Raw genomic sequence first — 24,380 nt, forward strand, 5'->3', positions numbered from 1 at the left:
GTCAGTGGCGAGCTTGGAATGGGTGGAAAGGAGAGGAAAGGAGGATGTTAGAATTGAACAGTTACGTTCTTCTAACCCGCTTGTTGGTCTGAAGAAGGTGAAGAGGAAAGGGGGAGGAGGGTTGGGGGGGGGGGGGGGGGGGTTAAATGGGCGGGAGTTACGGTCGCGTTGTCTGATTTATTTACTTTCGGTGGTAAACGGAAATGTGTTCTTTGCGGGGGTTTTTTTTTGTTTTTGTTTTTTTTTTTTTTTTTTTTTTTTTTGATTATTTGTTTGTTTGTTTGTTGTTTTTTGTTTGTTTTTTTTTTTGTTATTTTTTTTTTAAATCTTCATTATTGCTTCCCTTCAAATACCGTATGACTAGATACAAGGAGACTCGGTTACAACGATGATTTTTTGCTAGCCCCACTATCGCCGTTGTGTCCGAGTTCCATTGTATCAATACATATTAGAGCAATGTATCACTTGAACACGGTATTCATCATACAGTTATTTATAGGAAATCATTGTGAAGTCCATATTAAATTGATGGTAATTTCCAATATAATTATTTGTTCCGACTAATAGCGTGACTGATAAATAATGATGAAATATTTTATACACGCAATCAATAGTCCATAAAGAAGAGTAGGAGGGGTTTAAAATAGGATAGGGTGGATTATTATGGAATGTCAGAGAACAGGTTTTCCATTTATCTAGACAATAGAGCTTGGTGTCCAGATTAGATAAACATACAGTAGCCAACGGTTGGTTGCTCGACGTACTGACCACGTACTGATAACATGGTGGTCATTGATCATCCTTGTGAGGGGGGGGGGGGGGGGTTCACGCACTGGCCCTAGTTATGCACTGTAATGTGTATTGTTTTCAGATTAAATATGATTTGTAAACATTTGAGTGTATTCCTCTTAGTAGGGGCCTGTGCTTATGTTTGGATGAGACTTTTAGGCGATCTCAAACTAAGTACTTTGATATTGTGCTCTTGGAATCTACACCTGTTTCCTATTTGAACCAATTCCCCTTTGTCTAACCTTTACTTGGGTGCTTTAATTGTAATTCTAGAAGGATTTACTCTCCCATTTTCTTCTATACTGGCGCTGATATGACCTTAATGTGTTGCAAGCGCCGTAAAACCCATAAAAACATAAAACCATAGGATAGTGAAATTGCTTGTACATTATTGATGTATGACAATGCGCCACCCAGCCGAGCCATTGCAATCAGACAATTTCTTGAGAAAGACGACAGTAGTAATATAAAAAGCATGAGAAACCCTTGTTAAATTGTTAAAGTAAAAATTGCATGATCAGCAGTTTATAACAATAGTGTGTAAGTGTGTTATAGTATTACACATGTGTAATAGGTGTGTCAATTGTATTATTGTTGTGTGTTGTACACACTTTGCAGTTATTTTTAATTGTATTATTGTGTGTTTTACACACTTTGTAATTATTAATGTCGTTAATATACATGTGTAGGATAAACCGTTATTAAATTGTAAAATATGTATTATCATTTTATTATAGTATTGTGTAAGTTTGTTATAGTATTAGATATATGTAAAACGTGTGTTAATTTTATTATTGTCGTGTGTTTTACACACTTTGTAGTTATTTTAAAAATAAATGATTTATTGTGTGTTTTTACACACTTTGTAATTATTTCTTAACATACATGCGCAGGAGAAACCGTTGTTAATTTGTTTAATATGTATTATGATTATTTTATTATAGTGTAAATGTGTTATAGTATAAGATATATCTAATCCTTGTGTTGATCGTATTATTGTTGTGTGTTTTACACACTTTGTAATTATTTCCATCTTAGATGTGCGATAGCTATATTGATAAGATTTAAAAAATAGATAACAAAAAGTCCATGTTTTAATGTCATTGTCCTAATGTAATGTCTGTGAATAGATACGAAGATGCAACGTCACATAAGTTAATAACACTCACTTTAAACAATGTTGATATATTTTAGAATAATAATAATCATAGGTTCAAAATTACTCATAATAGATCTCGCATCTCTATTCGGATTTGAACTTGAGACATTTTCGTGCGATAGAAAGACGCCTTACAATTTGATCAATAAAGAATCGTTGTGTGAATACGACACATGGTCGTGAGCAAAACACTTCGTTGTTTTCTTGCTATCCTTGTCTTATGACACACTCGATACTCATAAAAACAGACGGCAGGGGAATAATCTTCGTTCACTCGTCACGTCTTATTGGTACATCTATATTCCGTTCGTGTTATGACCCAATTGACAATGATGATTTGTTAACAACGGTCATCTCCAAGTGTAACCCCCCTCCTTCTTCATATTTTACAGTATAATTCAATAAATGGAATGCAGCTGCTCTAATTAATTAGTTCGAGTTATTTAGTCATTCACCACAAGACTTCGCGAAAACGTTATAGAAAAAAAATTACTATACTATCAACTTAAGTAACTGTGACTGCAATTTTGATTATCTCGCCTCATTGGACACTACATTCATTTTATTTTGTGTCACCTCACCATTACCATGGCACCATGAATTTAAAACTTCTAGCATCAAAAAAAAAATTCCATTATTTAACTACAAAATATCTTGATATATACAAATGTTCATTAAAAAAATAATTATCACGCGTGTCCAATGATGCAACCGTAAAGATAATTTACCCACCAAACGAAGAAGAGATAAATCAAAGATAGTGCAGGCTGTAACAAATACATTCGTTTCGTTTCAAGAAGTGAACTCAACACTGAAATTATGATGAACACTTTTATTCGATTCAGATTATTGTTAATAGAAAAACAGATTAAAGTAGATACCATGTCAGTCAAATCCCCTTTCTTCGTATTCCCTTCTCTCTTTGAAAATGGATTTTAGAATCGATGATACCAAACGACTATTTTTCGAATTAACAAATTATGATCTGGACTTAATAAACCGTAATCACAGACACGTTAGTAGTTGCATTGTCCTGATTTGGTGATGTCTGTGAATCTTAAATACGAAAATGTCCGAAATAACACGATGTCACGCACAATATTACTCGCGGTAATCAATGTTGATATATTTTTTTTAATAATCATAGGTTCAAACTGACTTAAAATAGGTGTAATATCTCTATACAGATTAAATCATGAGAAGTTTTGTTTAATAGTTAAACGCCTTACCACTTATCAACGAAAGGGATCACCATATGAAATCGACACATGGTTATTTGGTGAATTTAGCAACAAAGTGTCTGTTTGCTGTCACCCTTGTCGTCTCAAACAATCAATTTTAAAGAATTATGTAGTTTTCCCAGTGATTTACTGTACTGGGATGGAAGAATTATCATGTATGGTTGTGTTGGTTTTTTTCTTGGGTCATTTTTCTAAAGCGGGTCTTGTAGTTTGTAATTTCCGTCTTAAATGCCATTTGCTTTATTTTTTTAAATAAGACGACGGAGAATTGTATCTAATGCAATTAAAGTAGGTAGCGTTCTTGTCTAGGTCTGGTAAAATAAATGAGAGGACGCCATACACTTAATACAATCCCCGTAGACAATGTTGATATTGTAGAAACCTCCGGTATAGAGATTAGAACATGAATTCGAAATCAAGACGTTTTGGTATGGTAGTTAGACAATCTATCCATCGACCAATTAAAGCCTCTTCACTATGTGAATACGACTAGTAGATGGGTGCAATAGGAGGTGAATGTTTTCATTGAAATTTCACGTAGGATCAATTAAATAGAAATACGACCGATAAGCAATGTCCATGTGTCCACACAAGTTAAACCCAATATCATGTTTTACAGTCATATTCTCTTTACCCAATATCATGTTTGGAAACACTTTGATTGTGTCAATGAAAAATTTACATCTGAATCAAAACTAAAAAGAATTGATGACAAAAGCTTTTGTAAAACTCCAAAAACTTTTAACACACGGACTTATTTAACTTGGCTGCTTTTTAATAAAAAATATTCTTGTCTGACATAATACTCGTACCCGTCATTTTCAACATGCGGCGGGTTTCGTGTTTTGTATCATGGACTTGAATTTTTTTTCGCAGCAAGAAATAAATAAATGAAACACAACAATCATTACAATACACAATATTGATTGATCAATTACTTAATACAATAACATGTCCTTGCCAAGTTACTCACGTCGTGAAATAGATTTTGATGAGAAAAAAAAATGAAAAGACAATTCCATCACTTCATGTCCTATATTATGGTTATCATACCAAGACATAACCTAATTGAAAATGTAACAAAAATTTTGTGTAGGAATAGTAAATTTTATAAACCAGGTATACATTATCTCTATTTATGACATTAAACCATGAATGTTTTTAACGCACATTTTCAGGGTTTGACACTATATTTACTGTACTTCTCCAGTAACATTGTCGAAGTTTTTAGATATTTGATACCGTCACTTGGGGCTACTTTGCCTCAAGGGGAAACTTTGCCTCTATGAATTTGGAGCATTTTGACTTATCAAAGCTTTGTTGCAGTTGTTGTATCCGTTAAAAGACTTGAATTTTTATCAAAGAAAATAATTGCCAAAGAACTAAATAATCTCTTATTGGTCCAGAATTCAAGAGGCAAAATTTCCCCTTTATGCAAAGTCACCCCAGTTGACGGTACCACAACACTTTTAGATAACAGCTGGTGTTTTTTCCTCAAATTTTATCGATCTGAGCAGATAATATATTTTATCCCAGTGAAACGCTGTCCTAACAGCTGCTATATTTTTTAAAGATGATAACCCAAATGATCAGTAACACCCAATGTGTTAGACGCTGATGTGCAGTCTTTTGGGCGGTAGTGTAATATCATACAAAAACATCTGTCAAATGCGTAGTAATACCTAATGGCGATTTACAAGATGGTCAAAATTTATTAAATAAACGTTTTCAGGACAGAATGTATCAATTGAACCTAAGAAATTAATTTTTTTCAAAGCCAAAATGTGTGTGATGTAATTGATTTTTTTTTAGCTAAAATTTATAAAATATAAGCTTGATAGCAAAAATTTTTCTAACCAAAACATTTGAACTAAAACATTGTTGGCTAAAAATGTGAAGTTAAAGTTTTCTTACCAACATTTGGGAAGTAATCATTTTCAGGTCAAAGTTTATGAAATACAAACTGTATGACAAAAATGTATGAAACTAAAGTTTTTTAAATCAAAATAGTGTCTGGTGAAAAAAAAAAATAAATAAATAAATAAATAAAAATTAAAAGTTTTGTGGTCAAAATGAGTGAAGTAAAAGATTTTTTGACCAAAATTTATAAAATAAAAGTATGTGTGTAAAAATGTATGAAATGAATACTTTCTATCCAAAATCTATGCAATGAAATGTTTTTAGACCAAAATGTTTGTAGTAGTAGTATCTTGATAAAGTTTATGAATAAAGTATTATTTCTAACAAAAATATGTGAAGCAATAATTTTCCGACCAAATTGTCTGAAATGGACGTTTTCCAATCAAAATGTGAAAAGTAATAATGTTCTGACCCAATTATGAAATGAAAATTTTCTGTCAAAAATTGTATGAAATTTAATTTTTCTGGTCGAAATGTGTAAAGTAAAAGTTTTCTGACCAAAATATAATAATATTATGACCAACGGTTATGAGATCAGAATACATATTCTCTCCAAATTGTCATTCTATCAAAAAATTGTATGAAATTTAATTTTCTAATCAAAATGTGTGAAGTAAAGTTTTCTGGTTAAAAATTGTATGAACGTTTGCCAGCAAAAATGTATGAATGTTTTCTGGCCAAATATATGAAGTAAACAATTTTTAGGGGGTCAAAAATTATATATTTAGAATATTCTTTTGACAAAATTATAGGAACGTCAAAACCACTGAAATAAAAGTTTTCAGGATAAATTGTATTAACGAAATGTTCCAGGCAAAATTTTGCGAAGTAACATTTGTCTGACCAAAAAATGTAAAGTATACTTTTTCTGACCAAAATGTGAGAAAATAAAATGTTTTCTACTAGAACTTCATAAGGTAAATGAAACTTTTTTTTGACAAAACTTGTGTAGTAATAGTTTTTCTGTAAATGTATTGTATCATAAATTATTGAAACCGTTACAAAATAAAAGACTTTTCCATGTCTTTCGCTTTTTGAGGCCTTCTCGAGGATTTGACAAAGGCAGAAAGTTTTGAATTTTCAAAGTGCTGACTATTTACCCTGCAGAATTACCATCGACAGAGTAGAGACATAGCAGATATGACTGGTGATCCTATATTATCACAGACAGAAGCAGAGATGTCCTACAATTGTTGTAGAGGTGCGATGTCGGATACGACACCCAAAGTTTTGCCATAATTTTCAATTTTATTTTGTTACCATTAAAGTATAACGTTTTCAGTCGTCTCTGTTTCACTCTTTTAACTCCGAAAGTCGATGGAATCACTTCGTAGTTTAGTAAACCAAAACCAAAACCAATTTTTTTAGAATAATTTTAGAAGGACGACTGAAAACGTTATACTTTAATGGTAACAAAATAAAATTGAAAATTATGGCAAAACTTTGGGTGTCGTATCCGACATCGCACCTCTACAACAATTGTAGGACATCTCTGCTTCTGTCTGTGATAATATAGGATCACCAGTCATATCTGCTATGTCTCTACTCTGTCGATGGTAATTCTGCAGGGTAAATAGTCAGCACTTTGAAAATTCAAAACTTTCTGCCTTTGTCAAATCCTCGAGAAGGCCTCAAAAAGCGAAAGACATGGAAAAGTCTTTTATTTTGTAACGGTTTCAATAATTTATGATACAATACATTTACAGAAAAACTATTACTACACAAGTTTTGTCCAAAAAAAAGTTTCATTTACCTTATGAAGTTCTAGTAGAAAACATTTTATTTTCTCACATTTTGGTCAGAAAAAGTATACTTTACATTTTTTGGTCAGACAAATGTTACTTCGCAAAATTTTGCCTGGAACATTTCGTTAATACAATTTATCCTGAAAACTTTTATTTCAGTGGTTTTGACGTTCCTACAATTTTGTCAAAAGAATATTCTAAATATATAATTTTTGACCCCCTAACAATTGTTTACTTCATATATTTGGCCAGAAAACATTCATACATTTTTGCTGGCAAACGTTCATACAATTTTTAACCAGAAAACTTTTACTTCACACATTTTGATTAGAAAATTAAATTTCATACAATTTTTTGATAGAATGACAATTTGGAGAGAATATGTATTCTGATCTCATAACCGTTGGTCATAATATTATTATATTTTGGTCAGAAAACTTTTACTTTACACATTTCGACCAGAAAAATTAAATTTCATACAATTTTTGACAGAAAATTTTCATTTCATAATTGGGTCAGAACATTATTACTTTTCACATTTTGATTGGAAAACGTCCATTTCAGACAATTTGGTCGGAAAATTATTGCTTCACATATTTTTGTTAGAAATAATACTTTATTCATAAACTTTATCAAGATACTACTACTACAAACATTTTGGTCTAAAAACATTTCATTGCATAGATTTTAGATAGAAAGTATTCATTTCATACATTTTTACACACATACTTTTATTTTATAAATTTTGGTCAAAAAATCTTTTACTTCACTCATTTTGACCACAAAACTTTTAATTTTTATTTATTTATTTATTTTTATTTTTTTTTCACCAGACACTATTTTGATTTTAAAAAACTTTAGTTTCATACATTTTTGTCATACAGTTTGTATTTCATAAACTTTGACCTGAAAATGATTACTTCCCAAATGTTGGTAAGAAAACTTTAACTTCACATTTTTAGCCAACAATGTTTTACTTCAAATGTTTTGGTTAGAAAAATTTTTTGCTATCAAGCTTATATTTTATAAATTTTAGCTAAAAAAAAAATCAATTACATCACACACATTTTGGCTTTGAAAAAAATTAATTTCTTAGGTTCAATTGATACATTCTGTCCTGAAAACGTTTATTTAATAAATTTTGACCGTCTTGTAAATCGCCATTAGGTATTACTACGCATTTGACAGATGTTTTTGTATGAGATTACACTACCGCCTAAAATACTGCACGTCAACGTCTAACACATTGGGTGTTACTGATCATTTGGGTTATCATCTTTAAGAAATATAGCAGCTGTTAGGACAGCGTTTCACTGGGATAAAATATATTATCTGCTCAGATCGATAAAATTTGAGGAAAAAACACCAGTTGTTATCTAAAAGTGTTGTGGTACCGTCAACTGGGGTGACTTTGCCTAAAGGGGAAATTTTGCCTCTTGAATTTTGGACCAATAAGAGATTATTTAGTTCTTTGGCAATTATTTTCTTTGATAAAAATTCAAGTCTTTTAACGGATACAACAACTGCAACAAAGCTTTGATAAGTCAAAATGCTCCAAATTCATAGAGGCAAAGTTTCCCCTTGAGGCAAAGTAGCCCCAAGTGACGGTATCAAATATCTAAAAACTTCGACAATGTTACTGGAGAAGTACAGTAAATATAGTGTCAAACCCTGAAAATGTGCGTTAAAAACATTCATGGTTTAATGTCATAAATAGAGATAATGTATACCTGGTTTATAAAATTTACTATTCCTACACAAAATTTTTGTTACATTTTCAATTAGGTTATGTCTTGGTATGATAACCATAATATAGGACATGAAGTGATGGAATTGTCTTTTCATTTTTTTTTCTCATCAAAATCTATTTCACGACGTGAGTAACTTGGCAAGGACATGTTATTGTATTAAGTAATTGATCAATCAATATTGTGTATTTTAATGATTGTTGTGTTTCATTTATTTATTTCTTGCTGCGAAAAAAAATTCAAGTCCATGATACAAAACACGAAACCCGCCGCATGTTGAAAATGACGGGTACGAGTATTATGTCAGACAAGAATATTTTTTATTAAAAAGCAGCCAAGTTAAATAAGTCCGTGTGTTAAAAGTTTTTGGAGTTTTACAAAAGCTTTTGTCATCAATTCTTTTTAGTTTTGATTCAGATGTAAATTTTTCATTGACACAATCAAAGTGTTTCCAAACTAGTAGGGGGAATTAGGCTAAAACCGTGCAAATTCGGGTTGAAAGCATGAAAGTTTGCATACAGGTAGCTAAGACCCATAGAAAAAACATCTGATATAGAACCACTCTGGCAATTAATCATAACGTATCGGTTTAAGGCCTTAGATTTTACCTATTACAGCTATATTAAACAAGGGAAATAACTGCGTAAAAAATATATTTTCTTCATATTCATTGTATTAGGGAAAGTTAGGCTAAAACCGTGCACATTGGGGTTGAAATCCTGAAAATTGGCATATAGGTAGCTATGACCCGTATAGATAACACCTGATATAGAACCACTCTGGCAATTTATCAGAACAGTGCGTTTTTAGCACTTTTATTTTTTCCTATATAGCATTACTTATTCGAGGAAATAACCACGACAATACAATGTGCGTTCTAAAACTTTAAATACACCGGTAACCATTTACGGTAGCTAACTGATGGTTATTTCCTGAGAGAGAGAGAGAGAGAGAGAGAGAGAGAGAGAGAGAGAGACAGCCAGAGAGAGAGAGAGATAGAGAGAGAGACAGACAGACAGACAGAGAGAGAGACACAGAGAGAGAGAGAGAGAGAGAGAGAGAGAGAGAGAGAGAGAGAGAGAGAGAGAGAGAGAGAGAGAGAGAGAGAGAGAGAGAGAGAATTTTACTCATTACTGTACTGACCTAACACCCCCACCCCCCCCACACACACACACACACACCCTTCATCTACACAAGTCCGTGCAAGGCAAACCGGACCTTAAACACTTGAATCAGGTGCCGATACATTCTCTCTTACATGAACATCCACTTTTTACAATTCTGGAGTTAAGCTCCACAGTGGTTCATGTCTATCGTCACATTTGTTGCAGGGTTCTCTTCTATAAAAGATATAATGTTAGTGTTAGCTAAAGCTCGACTTCTTTCAAGAACTGTGATATCATGATTATCATCAGCAGTGACATCTTTTAAAGCTTGTTTTTTTTTAAGTATCGTGCATGACAAATTTTATGGTATAGGGCAGTAGTGTGCCTCCTGAGCGACTAAATCTCCTCCGGCAATAAATGACAACATATCAGAATCTTTTATAGATAACGCTATTTCACGAATATTTTCTTCCATATCTGTTGTCATTACAGAATGGAGTACTCCCGATTCCATGTTTTTATTTTTTAAAAACACGTTTGTTTGTTATAGCCAATCTCTAATTTTGAAGGTTGTCTCATTCATTCGGTGACTCCTCCAAGTCAAATTACGACGTTTGGAATTCTTGTAGGGCAATTCTTTTAGATTTCTTTAATTCTAATCGCCTGATTTTGTTGGCATTAAATTTTACACGACAATACGTATGCCACTTAGCATCATTTTGTTTTAAGATTTAAATAATCTCATTTCTTTCTGATGAATTAAAAAAATAGATACATCCAACTTGTTTTCATCACAAACCAAATAATTGAATTGTGTTAAATCTTCAAAAAGAGTTTCAGAGCCTTGCCCTTTGTCATACCTCCTTGACTTAGAGGGACATTATAAACGGTCTGTGTTATCTTGTTGGCATATCAAACACTTGTCCCAGTCTCTGGGAGCAGTTCTTTTTGCTATTGTATGTGTATCTGAAATCATGCAAACGCATTCCTTTATTAGGCATATGCAATATTCTTTCATAACACTCTCTCTCTCTCTCTCTCTCTCTCTCTCTCTCTCTCTCTCTCTCTCTCTCTCTTTCATTCTTTCTGTTAAAGACCCATCATCAGCAGGCAAAATGTGTGCAGTGCCTTACATAAGGACACAACAGTACAAATAGAACATTATCCTATTGTCCCTTTGAAGTAAATAACGTAAAGTAAATAACTTGCCACAATACAGCACCATAGTGGTTGATGATGATGAAAATGATGATAATTATAGCAATGAAAGTGGTATGCTGACTCTTTACTGTCATCAAGTTTGACCGAAATAGGTTTTAACTCACGTAAAATGATTATAGCAGTATTTTTTGGAAAGAAAAGAAAACAGGAGGAGGGGAGGAGCAGTGTTCTTTGTCAACACCAGTTATCGGCATTTATTGAGCTGTGTTCTGCTAGTCTGTATTGTCTACCCCTATGCTCGTCTTCCCGTCTGCCCATCCGTTTTAGAGCAATTGATTATACTTATAAAATCAGATGCAGAAAAAATATCATATTTTAGAATATTGCTCGCTAAACGTCCATTAAAACAAGTGAAATGGAATAATATTTACGATTAAATCATTTGTATGGTTCGTGAAAGTAAAGGGAAAGGAAAACATCCGCTTCGGCGCTAAAAATAGTCACCAATGGGAATCCAAAGGATGACGTAAAACAACCTTTGATCGGCTTGCCTTGAATGTTTAGACAATAAAAATGAAAGAAATTATTGTCGTCCATTTCAAAATTTTCTAATCTTAAAAACCTTGTATCTCAACTAATACTGATCTCTCAGAGTGGTTCTATATCATAAATTATAGGATTTTTCATATTCTACAACATATGTAATTTTCATGCTTTCAACCCTGTTTGCACAATTCAAGGGATTTTTGGACCTAATTCCCCCTACTAAAACATGATATTGGGTAAAGAGAATATGACTGTAAAACATGATATTGGGTTTAACTTGTGTGGACACATGGACATTGCTTATCGGTCGTATTTCTATTTAATTGATCCTACGTGAAATTTCAATGAAAACATTCACCTCCTATTGCACCCATCTACTAGTCGTATTCACATAGTGAAGAGGCTTTAATTGGTCGATGGATAGATTGTCTAACTACCATACCAAAACGTCTTGATTTCGAATTCATGTTCTAATCTCTATACCGGAGGTTTCTACAATATCAACATTGTCTACGGGGATTGTATTAAGTGTATGGCGTCATCTCATTTATTTTACCAGACCTAGACAAGAACGCTACCTACTTTAATTGCATTAGATACAATTCTCCGTCGTCTTATTTAAAAAAATAAAGCAAATGGCATTTAAGACGGAAATTACAAACTACAAGACCCGCTTTAGAAAAATGACCCAAGAAAAAAACCAACACAACCATACATGATAATTCTTCCATCCCAGTACAGTAAATCACTGGGAAAACTACATAATTCTTTAAAATTGATTGTTTGAGACGACAAGGGTGACAGCAAACAGACACTTTGTTGCTAAATTCACCAAATAACCATGTGTCGATTTCATATGGTGATCCCTTTCGTTGATAAGTGGTAAGGCGTTTAACTATTAAACAAAACTTCTCATGATTTAATCTGTATAGAGATATTACACCTATTTTAAGTCAGTTTGAACCAGTGGCGGTTCTAGCCTATTTACAGTGGTTGGGCAAAGATGATCCGGTCATATATATATATATATATATATATATATATATATATATATATATATATATATATATATATATATATATATATATATATGTATTAATACCGGATAGGGAGACTTTTGGTACCCCTATTAGTTCATTTTACAGTACTTTACCAATAGGGAGACCAAAATCCGGTCCCCCTATTGATTTGACCTCTAGCACATTCACTTTTCTATTTTTAGTTTAAGGTTGTCAACCCAACCGTCAAGGATATATAATTGTAAATCATAGTATTGAAGTTATTTGTTAAACACCACAGTAAGAAGAGTTATGCCTAAATTTTCACGTTGGTCAATAAGGTGACCGCCTGAAAAAAGTACAATAGGGGTACCAGTGTTTTCATCGATATATTTCAATAGTGAGGCAATATATCTTTCCGAAATTTTCTCTAAAATTCTAGAGCATTATATGGATTTTTATAGTAATGAAAACCTAATATAAAATTGTGTGAAAGTTGATGAACTGAGGAATGAACAAGATATACGAATTATAATCTATTTTTAGAAACAGATTTATCGAATCTTGGTCCGGATTCTTATCTTGGTGACAAGAGACAAGCAAACATAGTAACTCTTTTTTTCGTGAAACGTATGTTTAGTCAATTTCGCGCATAAAGAGGCACTCGGCACTCACTCACTCTGCAAGTCGGTAGTAGGTGGTTATCAGTTATCAGCTCGGCCTTTAGTTCTTAGTCAAACGCTTCATCAAACCCATTATTGAGTAGCATGTTGATGCCTGATGCCAGTTGAAGCCATCTCGACGTCGTGAAATGGAGCATCTTCTGTCATAGCAGTAGAATCGTCAGATGCCGCATTTAAATCCTCCATTCCAGGCGTTGCTGTTGCCATATCGATCTTCGAAATGATTTGGTCTAGACGTCAAGTTGACCCGTTCTATGTCTGAAGAGATTTTAAAGTGCAATACCTAACATTATAACTTGATCTACAAAAGAGTCTTTTTAAATGAACCGCTGTGTTTCTATATTTTTCAAGAACCAAGGATATCTGATAACCACTGACTACTGACTTACAAAGAGAGTGGCCGACGGACGTCCTCTCTATAGCCGCAAGTATTTTTTCGTCACTTGCTGAGTTCCAAACTAGACGTCTATGGCATCGTGGGGTAAATTGATGCTGGAGGCATCATTGAAGAGACACCGAGATAATTATAATGGTAAGTTATTGGCCATTCTTATTACATCACAGTTGATTTAAGATTTTCAATAGGGTAGACATCACACACCGATTGATGATTGTCACTTGTCAGTCAGTCATTTGGAAGTGGAGTCAGATAATTCGGGAACTTCTGTAGACTGTAGATTCACACTAGTGAGTAAGATCTGTCGTTTACTACTAATACTACTACTACTACCACTACTACTTTTAGTTTTAGCGCTATCCAACTCAACACTTCTCGTGTTTATTTTATTTTGGCAAAACTAGAATGGATTTTTGAAAAGAATATAAAATAATTTAAACTTAAACCTGTCTTTGCATCTTGCTTTATGCATACAGTATGCCATATCACAGCCATCACAAAATCATAGTTTAATGTTGAGAATATGCTATTTCTTTTGTAACTTCAGATCAGAGAGATTTGAGCTTTAAAAATCCTGAAAAATGTCTTGCTGTCAATCCAGACAACCCTTTTGATGTGATCTATGATGTTAATGGTAAGAATGTAATTTGATGAGGAAATGAATAACATTTAGGTACACATAGTTTGCTTTTTTTTTTTTTTTTTTTGAGTCATGATGTGTAATACTATTACAGTCCACTCCGGATAATTGCAACTCATTTAATCGCAACTTTCGGTTAATCACAATATTTCCTAAGCAATGGAAATAATTCTATATAAAAGTCACTGGTTAATTGCAACAAACTTCGGTTTTTTAAAAAGTGGTAAATTCAAGAAATCAAACAGTATATCATGATTAAATTTCATCATGGATGAAATCGTGACAGGTTGAAGAATCGAGAGTGAGCAGGATTTAATGCTACAGTAGTGTGTCACCACTCTGTTAGAGTCGAAAGAGGGCGGGGCTCTGCAGTATGGGTTTGTGACGTCATCGGTGGCCATTAAATAGAAGAGGGGTGGGGCTGGTCATAATCTTGACAACAGGTTATAAATGACAGTTATAAAGAGAGACTGAGCGATATCCTTTGTTTTAGGATTAACAACTGTGCATTGTGACCAATGAGTTTGGTGAGAGCTTATTGTCTCTCATTAAGGCTAATCTCTTTAACTCTGACAAATGTTGAATTGTTGAGAAAAAAGATTGAAACTTCTTCCAATCTGAATAAGATATCGGCTTGCTTCATAGCTGCTTTTGGTTGACAAATCTACACGGGGCTGCCATATGGTTTTTGTTTCAATCAAATTGCTCTATATGTGGTTGACTAAGAATATTATTTACTGGTTTGAGTTGACAATAAATGTGTAAAATGTTGAAATAGTGGACAGGAAACTGAATTTCGGTTAATCCCAACATTTTCGATGATCCCAAGGTATTGCGATTATCCTAAGTGGACTGTACCTGAATCTTGAACGAAAAACTATCATATGGATATGATTATAGACAGATTGGTTTCTGGAATTATATTTCCGTCCTCCCTTGCCAACTCTGACGTTCTTGAAATTTAAAAGAAAATAGCCAGAAGGTTTCGGACTTAATTTTCTTTTTTTTCCAAAGGACAATAGTCATAAGGTAAATAATTTTTAAAAAATCCTTTTACAGCATAAGATGGCATGATTTTTTGTTTAAGAGTTTAGAGAAAAACTTGCACATGATAGTCTTCAGCTTTTTTTTGTTGTTTTTATTTTCTATATAGACTCCAACTCAGAGCCTGAAAGTGATGCAGAACAAAGTTCCATATCACATGATTCATTTGTGGTAAGTATGTACATTAAAATAAAATCATAACATTTGTATAGCGTTTATCCACAGTTGGCACCATGCTCAAAATGCTTCACATCACCATATTTTGTGGTGGACAAAACACATTTGCCACAAAAGATGAGACCTGCAGTCTGTTAGGCGCAATACAATATTTCAGGACAAGGACAACACTGTTTTACACCAGTGAGATCTCCTAGTTTTTTGTTGTTAAAAATTTTTCTTTGCAGTGGACTTCGCCAACAATAACACTATTTTAAACCTTCCTCGTTATATTTTGAAGTGATATTCATTGATGAGCCATTCACATTTGAAGTCGTTTGTTTTTTATTTGACAAAATGTGAAAATGATGCGTTTCCAGGAAAAATTAAAATAGCTTCTGTTGGGATTATACTTTTGATCTCGCATTTTGTCCAAATTCTCTTGCATCGTAATGTTTATCAACTTTTTTTGTTAACTATATTGCAGTTGCAAGGTTAGGAAGTTCATATTGTTGCAATGACAACCGTTTATATGTCCAGAATCGTAGTGATATAAAAAATTGTTTTGTAGTTGTTGGTCCTGGTGTAGGATTTAAAGAGTTGGTTAAAAACGGTTTACTGAAACCCTGGTTGGTGTATCTATATTTATCCAAGCACAGTTGAACATATTAAATACTTAGACAATATGTCTGCCTTTCTCAACTCTTTTTTATTATACTTGCATTATTAACCAGCTAATTGTTTAGTTGGATTATTAAACAATGGCTCTTCATGTTTATTGTCAACATGAATAAATTGATTGATCTGTCATCTTTTCCACAAAATATACAGGGTCCCGATTTTGTTGCTGACTCCGAGTCTGATTCCTCTACGTACTCTGTGAGGTACCCAATGCTGAGTACATCATTGTCTCTGGAACCTAGTGCTCATTCCCCAACTCAGTCAGAGCCTCATCCACAACTATCACAGACTGAACCTCGTTGCCAGTCTGGGACCCAGGTTCAACCCGAATGCTATACACTTGCAAACCAACGTGTTACGTGCAATGGTGAGTCATTTTTTTTGTCATTCTTCTCCTTTGATATTTGTGGGATCAATTTTAATTTACCCATTCCTTTTAAAAGAAAACTTCCACCCCCTCCATGGTGCTGCATTTGTGTTATTGCATTTTTTTCTGTTTTGGCAGTGCTGCGTCGCAAAATACGCTACCATTTACATAACAAGCACAAATCCAAATTTGATAGGGTGGACATCTTAGAATCTGAAACCCCAATGTGTGAGTGATATCAGTGAAACCAGCCATAAAAATGTTCATGTTTATTTTATTGGGGTTTTTTTTGTCTGTAATAGACTTAAATTGCTTGTATTGTAAGTGTTAAAATGGTTTTTTTGTTACAACCCATCTATATATTAAAACTGTTTCTTTGTATTTCTATGATGCTTAAGGCTTTTTTTCACAGACCAGCTGGAAACTTAACGAGAATCAGAGTAGATAACATTTTTATTAATCTTGCAACCTAAACAGTATATGATGATTGGGAGCATTTAAAGAAAAGCACATTTTCTTTTTAATTTGTCGGTACTAAAATTATACTTTGATAATGTCTGCTGTGGTACAAACCCTTTTGACTTCCAGGTTCAATATTTTTCTTTATTCTAAAATTCTTGGGTGTCCTTTCAATGACAACTGAGATCATTAAAATTCAGCTCACAACATGATGTGTGTAGATTTGATGAAAACATATGTTCGAGTTGAGAAGCAGTGTTCACGAACTTGCTGATCGTTTTTACTAGCATTTATTTTCCTAACTTACCTGTGTCAATTAACAAAGGCAAGACTCAAATATTTTCTATCTGAACAGTGTGTTTGTTATTGAAATATTTCCGGCATATACATGTCATATTTCATTCCCACAAAATATAAATCAGGATTAAGTTGTCTGGGCATCAGCATCGTTCAGGCAGTTGGGGGAAGTCTTTAAGGAATTAATGAAGCCGATGCTCAACCGGTCTGGAGGACGTTTGATTGATGTCGGCTGTTTGTTCTGCCAGCCGGTGATGTTTTCTCACTCCCTCAATGACAAAGTCATTGTTATGACTATGAACTATAGTCTATTATTACTTTTGTTACTATATTAATTGTTACTTATTGCCGCTACTGTTATTATTATTATTATTATTATTATTATTATTATATATTATTATTATTATTATTATTATTATTATTATTATTATTATTATTATTATTATTATTATGATATTGCCTTCATTGCATTCTATTACTATTATTGATATAATTAATTTCTGATTGTTGTAAATAATTTATGTGAATTGAATTTTGTCGATTGGCCAAGGGCCTACAATAAACTTAAATGAAATGTTAGTCTTTGGATAGGACTTGGGTCTATTCTTGATTGCTTTTCCGCCTGGGTCGAGTGAAGCATTTGGAGTAAATTTTGTTGCTCAACGTAAAAAACATGACGCTTACCATTCCGCTGATACTGATCCCTCCAAGGGGTGGTTGGGGAAAAACCTAAAATTCTTTTGACATTCTGTCTGATTTTTCGCTGAAACAACAAAGGACAATCTATGTATTCAGATGAGACTTCAATGTGTTACTATTCCGATTTATGTTCATATTTTGATTATAATGAAGAGGGAACCCTGAACCCAGTGAAGTGGGTGGATTGATCTATTTATTTCTATTTCAAAACAAAAATATGGCGTCTTTTCACTGGATTTGTTATGTGGCAGAGGTCTCCACAAATCTAACATACCTCTTCCAAAGGAATAGATGGTAGAAAAGTATATAACAAGAAGGAATTATGACAGTTACTTGTCCAGGCCTTAAATATTTGGAATGCTATTCCTCTCTATCGCTGTCATGTAGCTGATGTGCATACGATCTGTCTATTGATTTATTTTCATAGTTCATAGCATGATGTGCTTTATTTTCTTCTTTTTTTTCCCAGAGAAATACAAAAAGCCAAGGAGACCCTGTCCATACTGTGGACAGTTGCAAACAAAACTCTCAAGGCATTTGATGAGGAAACACAAAGATGAGACAGAAGTTACAGAGGCCATGAAACAGCCTGTAAAGGAAAGGGATAGAACAATGGAGAATCTCAAGAAAAAGGGCATTTTTTATTCAAACACTAGAAACAATTCAATAGTTATGCGTGAGAGAGCACAAGGGTCACATGAAGTTGTTATGTGTGCTGGCTGTAAGGGGTTTTACTCTGGACGAAGGGTTTATGAACACAAAAAGAAATGTAGTACTGAGCATGCTCTGTGTACTGGGGTTGTAAAATTTTATCCCGTGGCTCCCAATGCAAGTAAAGAAATAAAGGAGAATATTCTTGACAAATTTCGGAATGATGAAGTGGGAAATTTGTGTCGATCAGACAAAGCTATAGTATTGTTAGGAACAAAATTGTGGGGTAAAAGTTCAAAGAAGGAGAGAAAAGTTATAATGAGTGATTTACGCATCTTAGGAAATTTGATTTTAAAAACTAGGAAGAGAACAAATCAACCTTCTTTCTCTGGAGAGGACGTGGTGAAGCGTTGTAACTTTAATGAAATATCGCAAACCATTTCTGAAATGACTTTGAAAGAGGATGGGACATTGAAAGCGTGCTTGAAGCTTTCAATTGGATTTATATTGAAAAAGTTAATTAATTTCTTAAAAGGGGAATATATAATGCAAAACAAAATGGAAGAATCCGCAGAGATAGATTTGTTCAAAGCTGTCCTGGATTATAATTGGGATAGTATTTTTTTTACAGCCAGAGTTCAATGTGAAGCAAAGAGAACAAATTTGAGAAAACCCAAAGAGATGCCATTAGAGAATGATATAAAGAAGCTACGGCAATTTATTACTGAAGAGATGGTCCGTATTTGTGAGGATGATTATCAATTATTTGATTCACATATGTTTGTTAGGCTTCGCAATGTCATCGTAGCTAGGCTTACAATGTTTAATGCGAGGAGAGGCGGAGAACCCGCAAGGATGTTGTTAAAAGACTGGAATGATGCAGATTCAGGTGTATGGGTTGATCCCCAGCTTGTACAACATGTCACTGATCCTCTGGAAAAAGCGTTACTTGAGAAGTATAAGCTGGCATATCAGTCTGGAAAGGGAAGCAAGATGTTGGTCCCTGTGTTGATACCCAATGACACAATTCAGCCTTTAAGGAAACTTGCACAGGAGCGTAAAGCTGTTGATATTTCAGACAACCCATTTCTTTTTCCAAATACAGGAATATCCAAAGATCATGTAAGTGGTTACATTGCCATCAAATATGTCACTTCCTTAGTAAAGGATTTAGAGAAACCCCAGTTGTTAATAGCTGATAAATTCAGGCACCGAGCTTCGACATTATTTGCCTTACTTGATGTCCCAGAGAGAGATGTCTTCTATCGACATATGGGACACAGTGAATCAATCAATCAAAACATTTATCAGTGTCCACTTGCAATACGAGAAATAACAGAAGTTGGTCATTTTTTGGGTCAAATTGATAACTCAGCATCGGTCACTGGGGAAGGAAATTGTAACATTGAAACAAATGACTTTGTAGTGAATAGAGACTCAAATGCAAATTTTGGAACATCCATAGTAACAGCTGCAAATCAAGAAGAAATATTTGATGGTGAAGCAGGAGTGCCAAATCAGCTTACGTGTTCTTCAAAACAAACTGAACCCAAGAGGAATTCAAGCAAAAATCGGAGATACATGTCATGGTCAGATGAGGATACAGATAGAGTCAAGTCATATTTTAAAAACTTTGTCGAAGATGTTTCAGCACATGGTTCAAGGGGATCATTACCTAGAAAGTCTGAAATTATTCTGTTCTTAAAACACCACAGGGTATTTTCACAAAAAGGAATCCCTGAAGGTACACTAATTAGTTTGGTGAAGACAAAGATTTTTAATGAAAGAAATAAATATAGAAGGGAAAGAGCGTTTCAATCGGTGTAATGACAATCATGAATTTGATTTGTATTACATTCATTGTATTGTATAGTGTTATTGACATATTTTGGGGGTTTACAAAAACGTTTTATCTTTATATAGTACAATCTGTTCATCATTGCAATATCCTTTTTTATATTATATGAACATTCATTTGCTCAGCTTGAGAGACAAATGCTTTGTAGAACCATAGCTGTCAACCGTTCTGTTAAAAACGGATTTGTTCCGTATTTGACTTCCTGAGTCAGTAAGTGCTTATTTTTAGTTCAAAATCCGTATTTTGTAATTTTTGACTAATTTGTGGTAAAAAAGCCATGTGAGCCTAATGAATTATTATTATTGATCCATTATTATTACTATTACTACTACTACTATTGTTGTTATTATTATTATCATTATTATTGGTGTCCAGTGAGAGCATAATCTCCATTTGTGTAGCTCTTTAATTTGAATTATGCCTCTATCATAAATGATTTTCAACAATTAAAAAAGTTCCATTCGTTTATATGACGCCTGTATTTTACTCAAACCTTTCATAATGTATTGGAGATTTGCATAGGATATGGATGTTAGCCTCGATATACTTTGAATATTCTAAGACAGTATTGATACTTTCACTATTTGTTACAAATATTATTTTAATTAAGAATAAAATTAAATCCACCTTTTTGATTGGAAGGTATTCAATAAGAAAATCAATTGCTTATATTGATTAAAGATGACAATGATTATTTCCCTTTATTAATTTATGAAATATATAAATTTAATCCCTTTAAAAACATCTTCATCTGATTTTAATTTTTTTTTTTTCAAGCAAGCTTTTGTAACGGTTTAGGTTCAAGAAAAATAAGTATACTCCATTTTTAGGTGTGTTTATCTTGTCAAAGTAAAGAAGTAGGAATTCTCTAATATTTAGAGGTGCATTTTACTATAACTACTATTATAGTATACTACTTACAGACCATTATGTTGCATGAAAGAAAACATATATGCAATCGTCTACTTTTTATCTGAACTCACCTAATTTTTACCCCAAAACGCCCTCTCAAGTGATGTACCAGGTTGGTAGTTATGCATTTCTAACCATCTTAAGTTATTTCATTTATTTTACAATTGTGCTTCTTGTGTATTGGTCCTTATCAAAGTTGAGGCAGTTGAATTCTTTCTTTATATTGTCCGTTCTGAATTTTGATCTCATTGTGGAAAGCTCCCATAGCGGGCAGGGAGGTACACACTGTGTCTTCTATCCCCTTATATCTGTTTTCCAACATGCTTTCAGTCTTTGTCTTGGAATGAGATTACTTGTTTTTTTCCTGGCCCTCGCCGGAGTCCTAGCTGGGAGGGAAGCAGTCAAATGCATATTTATTGTTTTGGGAGATGATATTTTTTTCCTTGTAAATCATCTCTCTGTTATGTATTATTACTATATTTGTTATTTTTTAATGTATAATGTAAGCATTTGAGTGTGTTCCTCTTTGTTGGATTTTGTTCTTGTGTCCGGATAAGACTTATAGGTGATCTCAAACTAAGTACATTGGTGATACGCTCTTGGAATCTACATCTGATCCCTATTTGTTCCCAGTTCCCCTATGTCTTACTTTCTCTTGGATGCTTCAACTGTAATTCTAGAACTTTTTACTATCCAATTTTCTTCCTTTTTACTGGCGCTGATATAACCTAAATGTGTTGCAAGCGCCGTAAAACCCTTAAAAACAAACAACAATCATTGTGGAAAGTGTCATTTTAACGATTCAAATGTGCTGGTACTAAACCCGATAATTGAGCAACATTTGGACTAGCCTCTGTCATCTCAAACTTGTTAGTGTTAGTAATAGTAATTAAAAAGGCTGACTTTTATATGTTGCGATTCGATGAAGGGGGGGGGGGGGGGGGCTTCGGCACACATCGTCCCTCATCCCGGGCCAAATGAGCGTTCCTTATTTTATTTTTGAAAAGTTGGCAGCTATGTAGAACTATCTGAAAGAATCAGATATGGCAGAATAAAAAGTCTTTCTACTAACCCTAACTTAATTGGCCAATGTAGCTTTATGTTCAGCATTTTCTAGATACCTAATGTAAAATTTCACTATTCTTTTTATGATAATTTTAAGAGTTGCAATCTTTAGAGGCGACTGTCAAGAAATGACACCTCTGTGCATTTAATTTCATTCTTTCTTTATCCCCTCATCCTTAATCAGAATAATAATAATTAATAATGAAAAAAAATGCAGCAACGACAGCTTAGAACGGCATAAAGTGCTTAAGAATTATTTTTTTTTTGCATTAAACTTTATTCAAACGATTTTCAACACTTTTGCTTCACAGTTTATGCTTTTTAACAAATGCAATTAAGCAACTTACCAGCAACAACATATTGGTTTGTTATCATTTGAGGGTTTTATCAGTAAAACTGTTTCTATCCTTTTATGTTGCACTGTACACATAGCAAACTTCATGCTTTTATTTGGTGACCAAAGACTTATGTGATACAGTGGATGAATGTTTGTGATGGCTTTTGGAACTGAAATAAACCTGCAATATGATTTGTAGACTTCTATCGTTATGTATCATTTTTCGGTCAAATGTAAATGTAATTTTACACGAGCTTGATGTATCATAAAACCCACAATGAGCTCAACGTGCAGCTGGTAGTACATTTATATGGACACGAACAGAACAACGTTGTTACAATTCAGTAACGTACTCCAATTAACACAAGTGAGACTGTAAATGAGACTTTTACAATGACTCTGCATCGCCACAAATATAGATTCGAACCCTGGCAACTCGGGCGTCAGACGAACTGTCTACCACGAAACCAAAGCAAGCATTGTGCAAGTTAAAGTGAATGAGATGTTGATTGAAGCCGTTCATTGTGTCCATCAGATCTGCTGTCCTATCCATCCAACTCCATTCACTGGGTGGGGTTCCCGACTTCCCATAATGGGCAGGGACGTACTCGTTGCGTCTTCTATCCCCCTATGTCTGTTTTCCAACTTGTTTTCTGTCTTTGTCTCGGGATGGGATTACTTGGTTTTGTCCAGGACCTGGCTGGGAGGGAAACAGTCAAATGTATAGTTCGAGTTTTGGGAGATTATATTTTTCCCTTGTAAATCATCTGTCTGTTATGCTCTTTATTGTTTTGTTTACATATTATTTATGCTTTGTAAACATTTGAGTGTATCCCTCTTTGTTGGGACCTGTGCTTGTGTCTGAATGAGACGTTTAGGTGATCTCAAACTAAGTACTTTGATAGTGGGCTCTTGGAATCTACTGTTTCCTATTTGAAACAAATCCCCTTTGCCTTACTTTTTCTTGGGTGCTCTAATTGTAGTTCCATAACTTTTTACTATCCCATTTTCTTCCTTTTTACTGGCGCTGATATGACCTTAATGTGTTGCAAGCGCCGTAAAACCCTTAAAAACAAAACAAAACAAACCAAGTCCATTCAGTGGTATACAACAACAACAAATAAACTCCTCTGCCTGGTCCCTTCTATCTCTGATCTTAACCTGGGTCGTCAGGTTTCTAAAGGGGTCGGGGACTGCAAAAACAATGGCGCACGGAGCAACTGGGAATATTTTTTGCCGTGTTTGAGTCCCAGGTTATTTCCCTGAGCGCCCCTTCTGAGGGATGGACCTTCCCAGGAGTTAGTAAATGCGTTGCTCGGCCACTTCACTCTACGCACACTGGGACTGGGATAAGCTTCGACACTATGGCCATGAAGCTCTTAATCTTAAGGACTTACTTTATTTTAGACAATTTGGTGGTAGCTCACTTGAAAATGCACTCTTAGGTATACACATATATAAACATATACTGGGCTCCCTAAAAGGGTTTTTTAATGTGGTCTCCCTAAAAACATGTTTTTAACCAAATGTCTCCTTAAAGCTACAGAAACACTTAGTAAAACATTAGGGGGACCGAGTAATTTTCTATATACCATTGTGATCATCAAGCATCAGAATTGTGTTCATAAATCATTGTAGGGAATCAAACTATACTCATTTGAACAAAGATTGAACAGTTTAATCAATTTGAACAAGACATATGCTTGGTCCTCCAATTGGTG

At 33.9% G+C, this 24,380-nt stretch overlaps 2 protein-coding genes across 2 annotated transcripts in view; both read left to right on the forward strand.

Moving 5' to 3' along the window:
- The first annotated feature begins 863 nt into the window (after nt 1-863).
- LOC144964527 (putative oxidoreductase YjmC) overlaps nt 864-24,380 on the forward strand; it is a 61,304-nt gene continuing 37,787 nt past the window's right edge. Inside the window, exon 1 of the mRNA XM_078898946.1 lies at nt 864-963. The gene's annotated coding sequence lies outside the window, so the exon portion shown is untranslated. The remainder of the gene's footprint in view (nt 964-24,380) is intronic.
- Nucleotides 13,048-22,857, forward strand: LOC144964516 (uncharacterized). Its single transcript, XM_078898900.1, has 5 exons — nt 13,048-13,628; nt 14,041-14,127; nt 15,287-15,348; nt 16,165-16,381; nt 18,306-22,857. Exons 1-5 carry the CDS (start codon nt 13,565-13,567, stop codon nt 20,312-20,314), a joined length of 2,439 nt encoding a protein of 812 aa, XP_078755026.1. The 5' UTR covers nt 13,048-13,564; the 3' UTR covers nt 20,315-22,857.

This window comes from Berghia stephanieae, chromosome 2 (genome assembly GCF_034508935.2).
Source record: "Berghia stephanieae isolate SIO BIC M18660-M18661 chromosome 2, UCSD_Bste_1.3, whole genome shotgun sequence".
Lineage (NCBI taxonomy): Eukaryota > Metazoa > Mollusca > Gastropoda > Nudibranchia > Aeolidiidae > Berghia > Berghia stephanieae.

Excerpts from the sequence above, each read along its gene's own strand:
- LOC144964516 (XM_078898900.1), top strand. The coding sequence starts at position 13,565 with ATGGCATCGTGGGGTAAATTGATGCTGGAGGCATCATTGAAGAGACAC. Across the intron at positions 14,128-15,286 it reads TGTGATCTATGATGTTAATG|ACTCCAACTCAGAGCCTGAA; the intron begins GTAAGAATGTAA and ends TTTTCTATATAG. Across the intron at positions 16,382-18,305 it reads CCAACGTGTTACGTGCAATG|AGAAATACAAAAAGCCAAGG; the intron begins GTGAGTCATTTT and ends TTTTTTTCCCAG.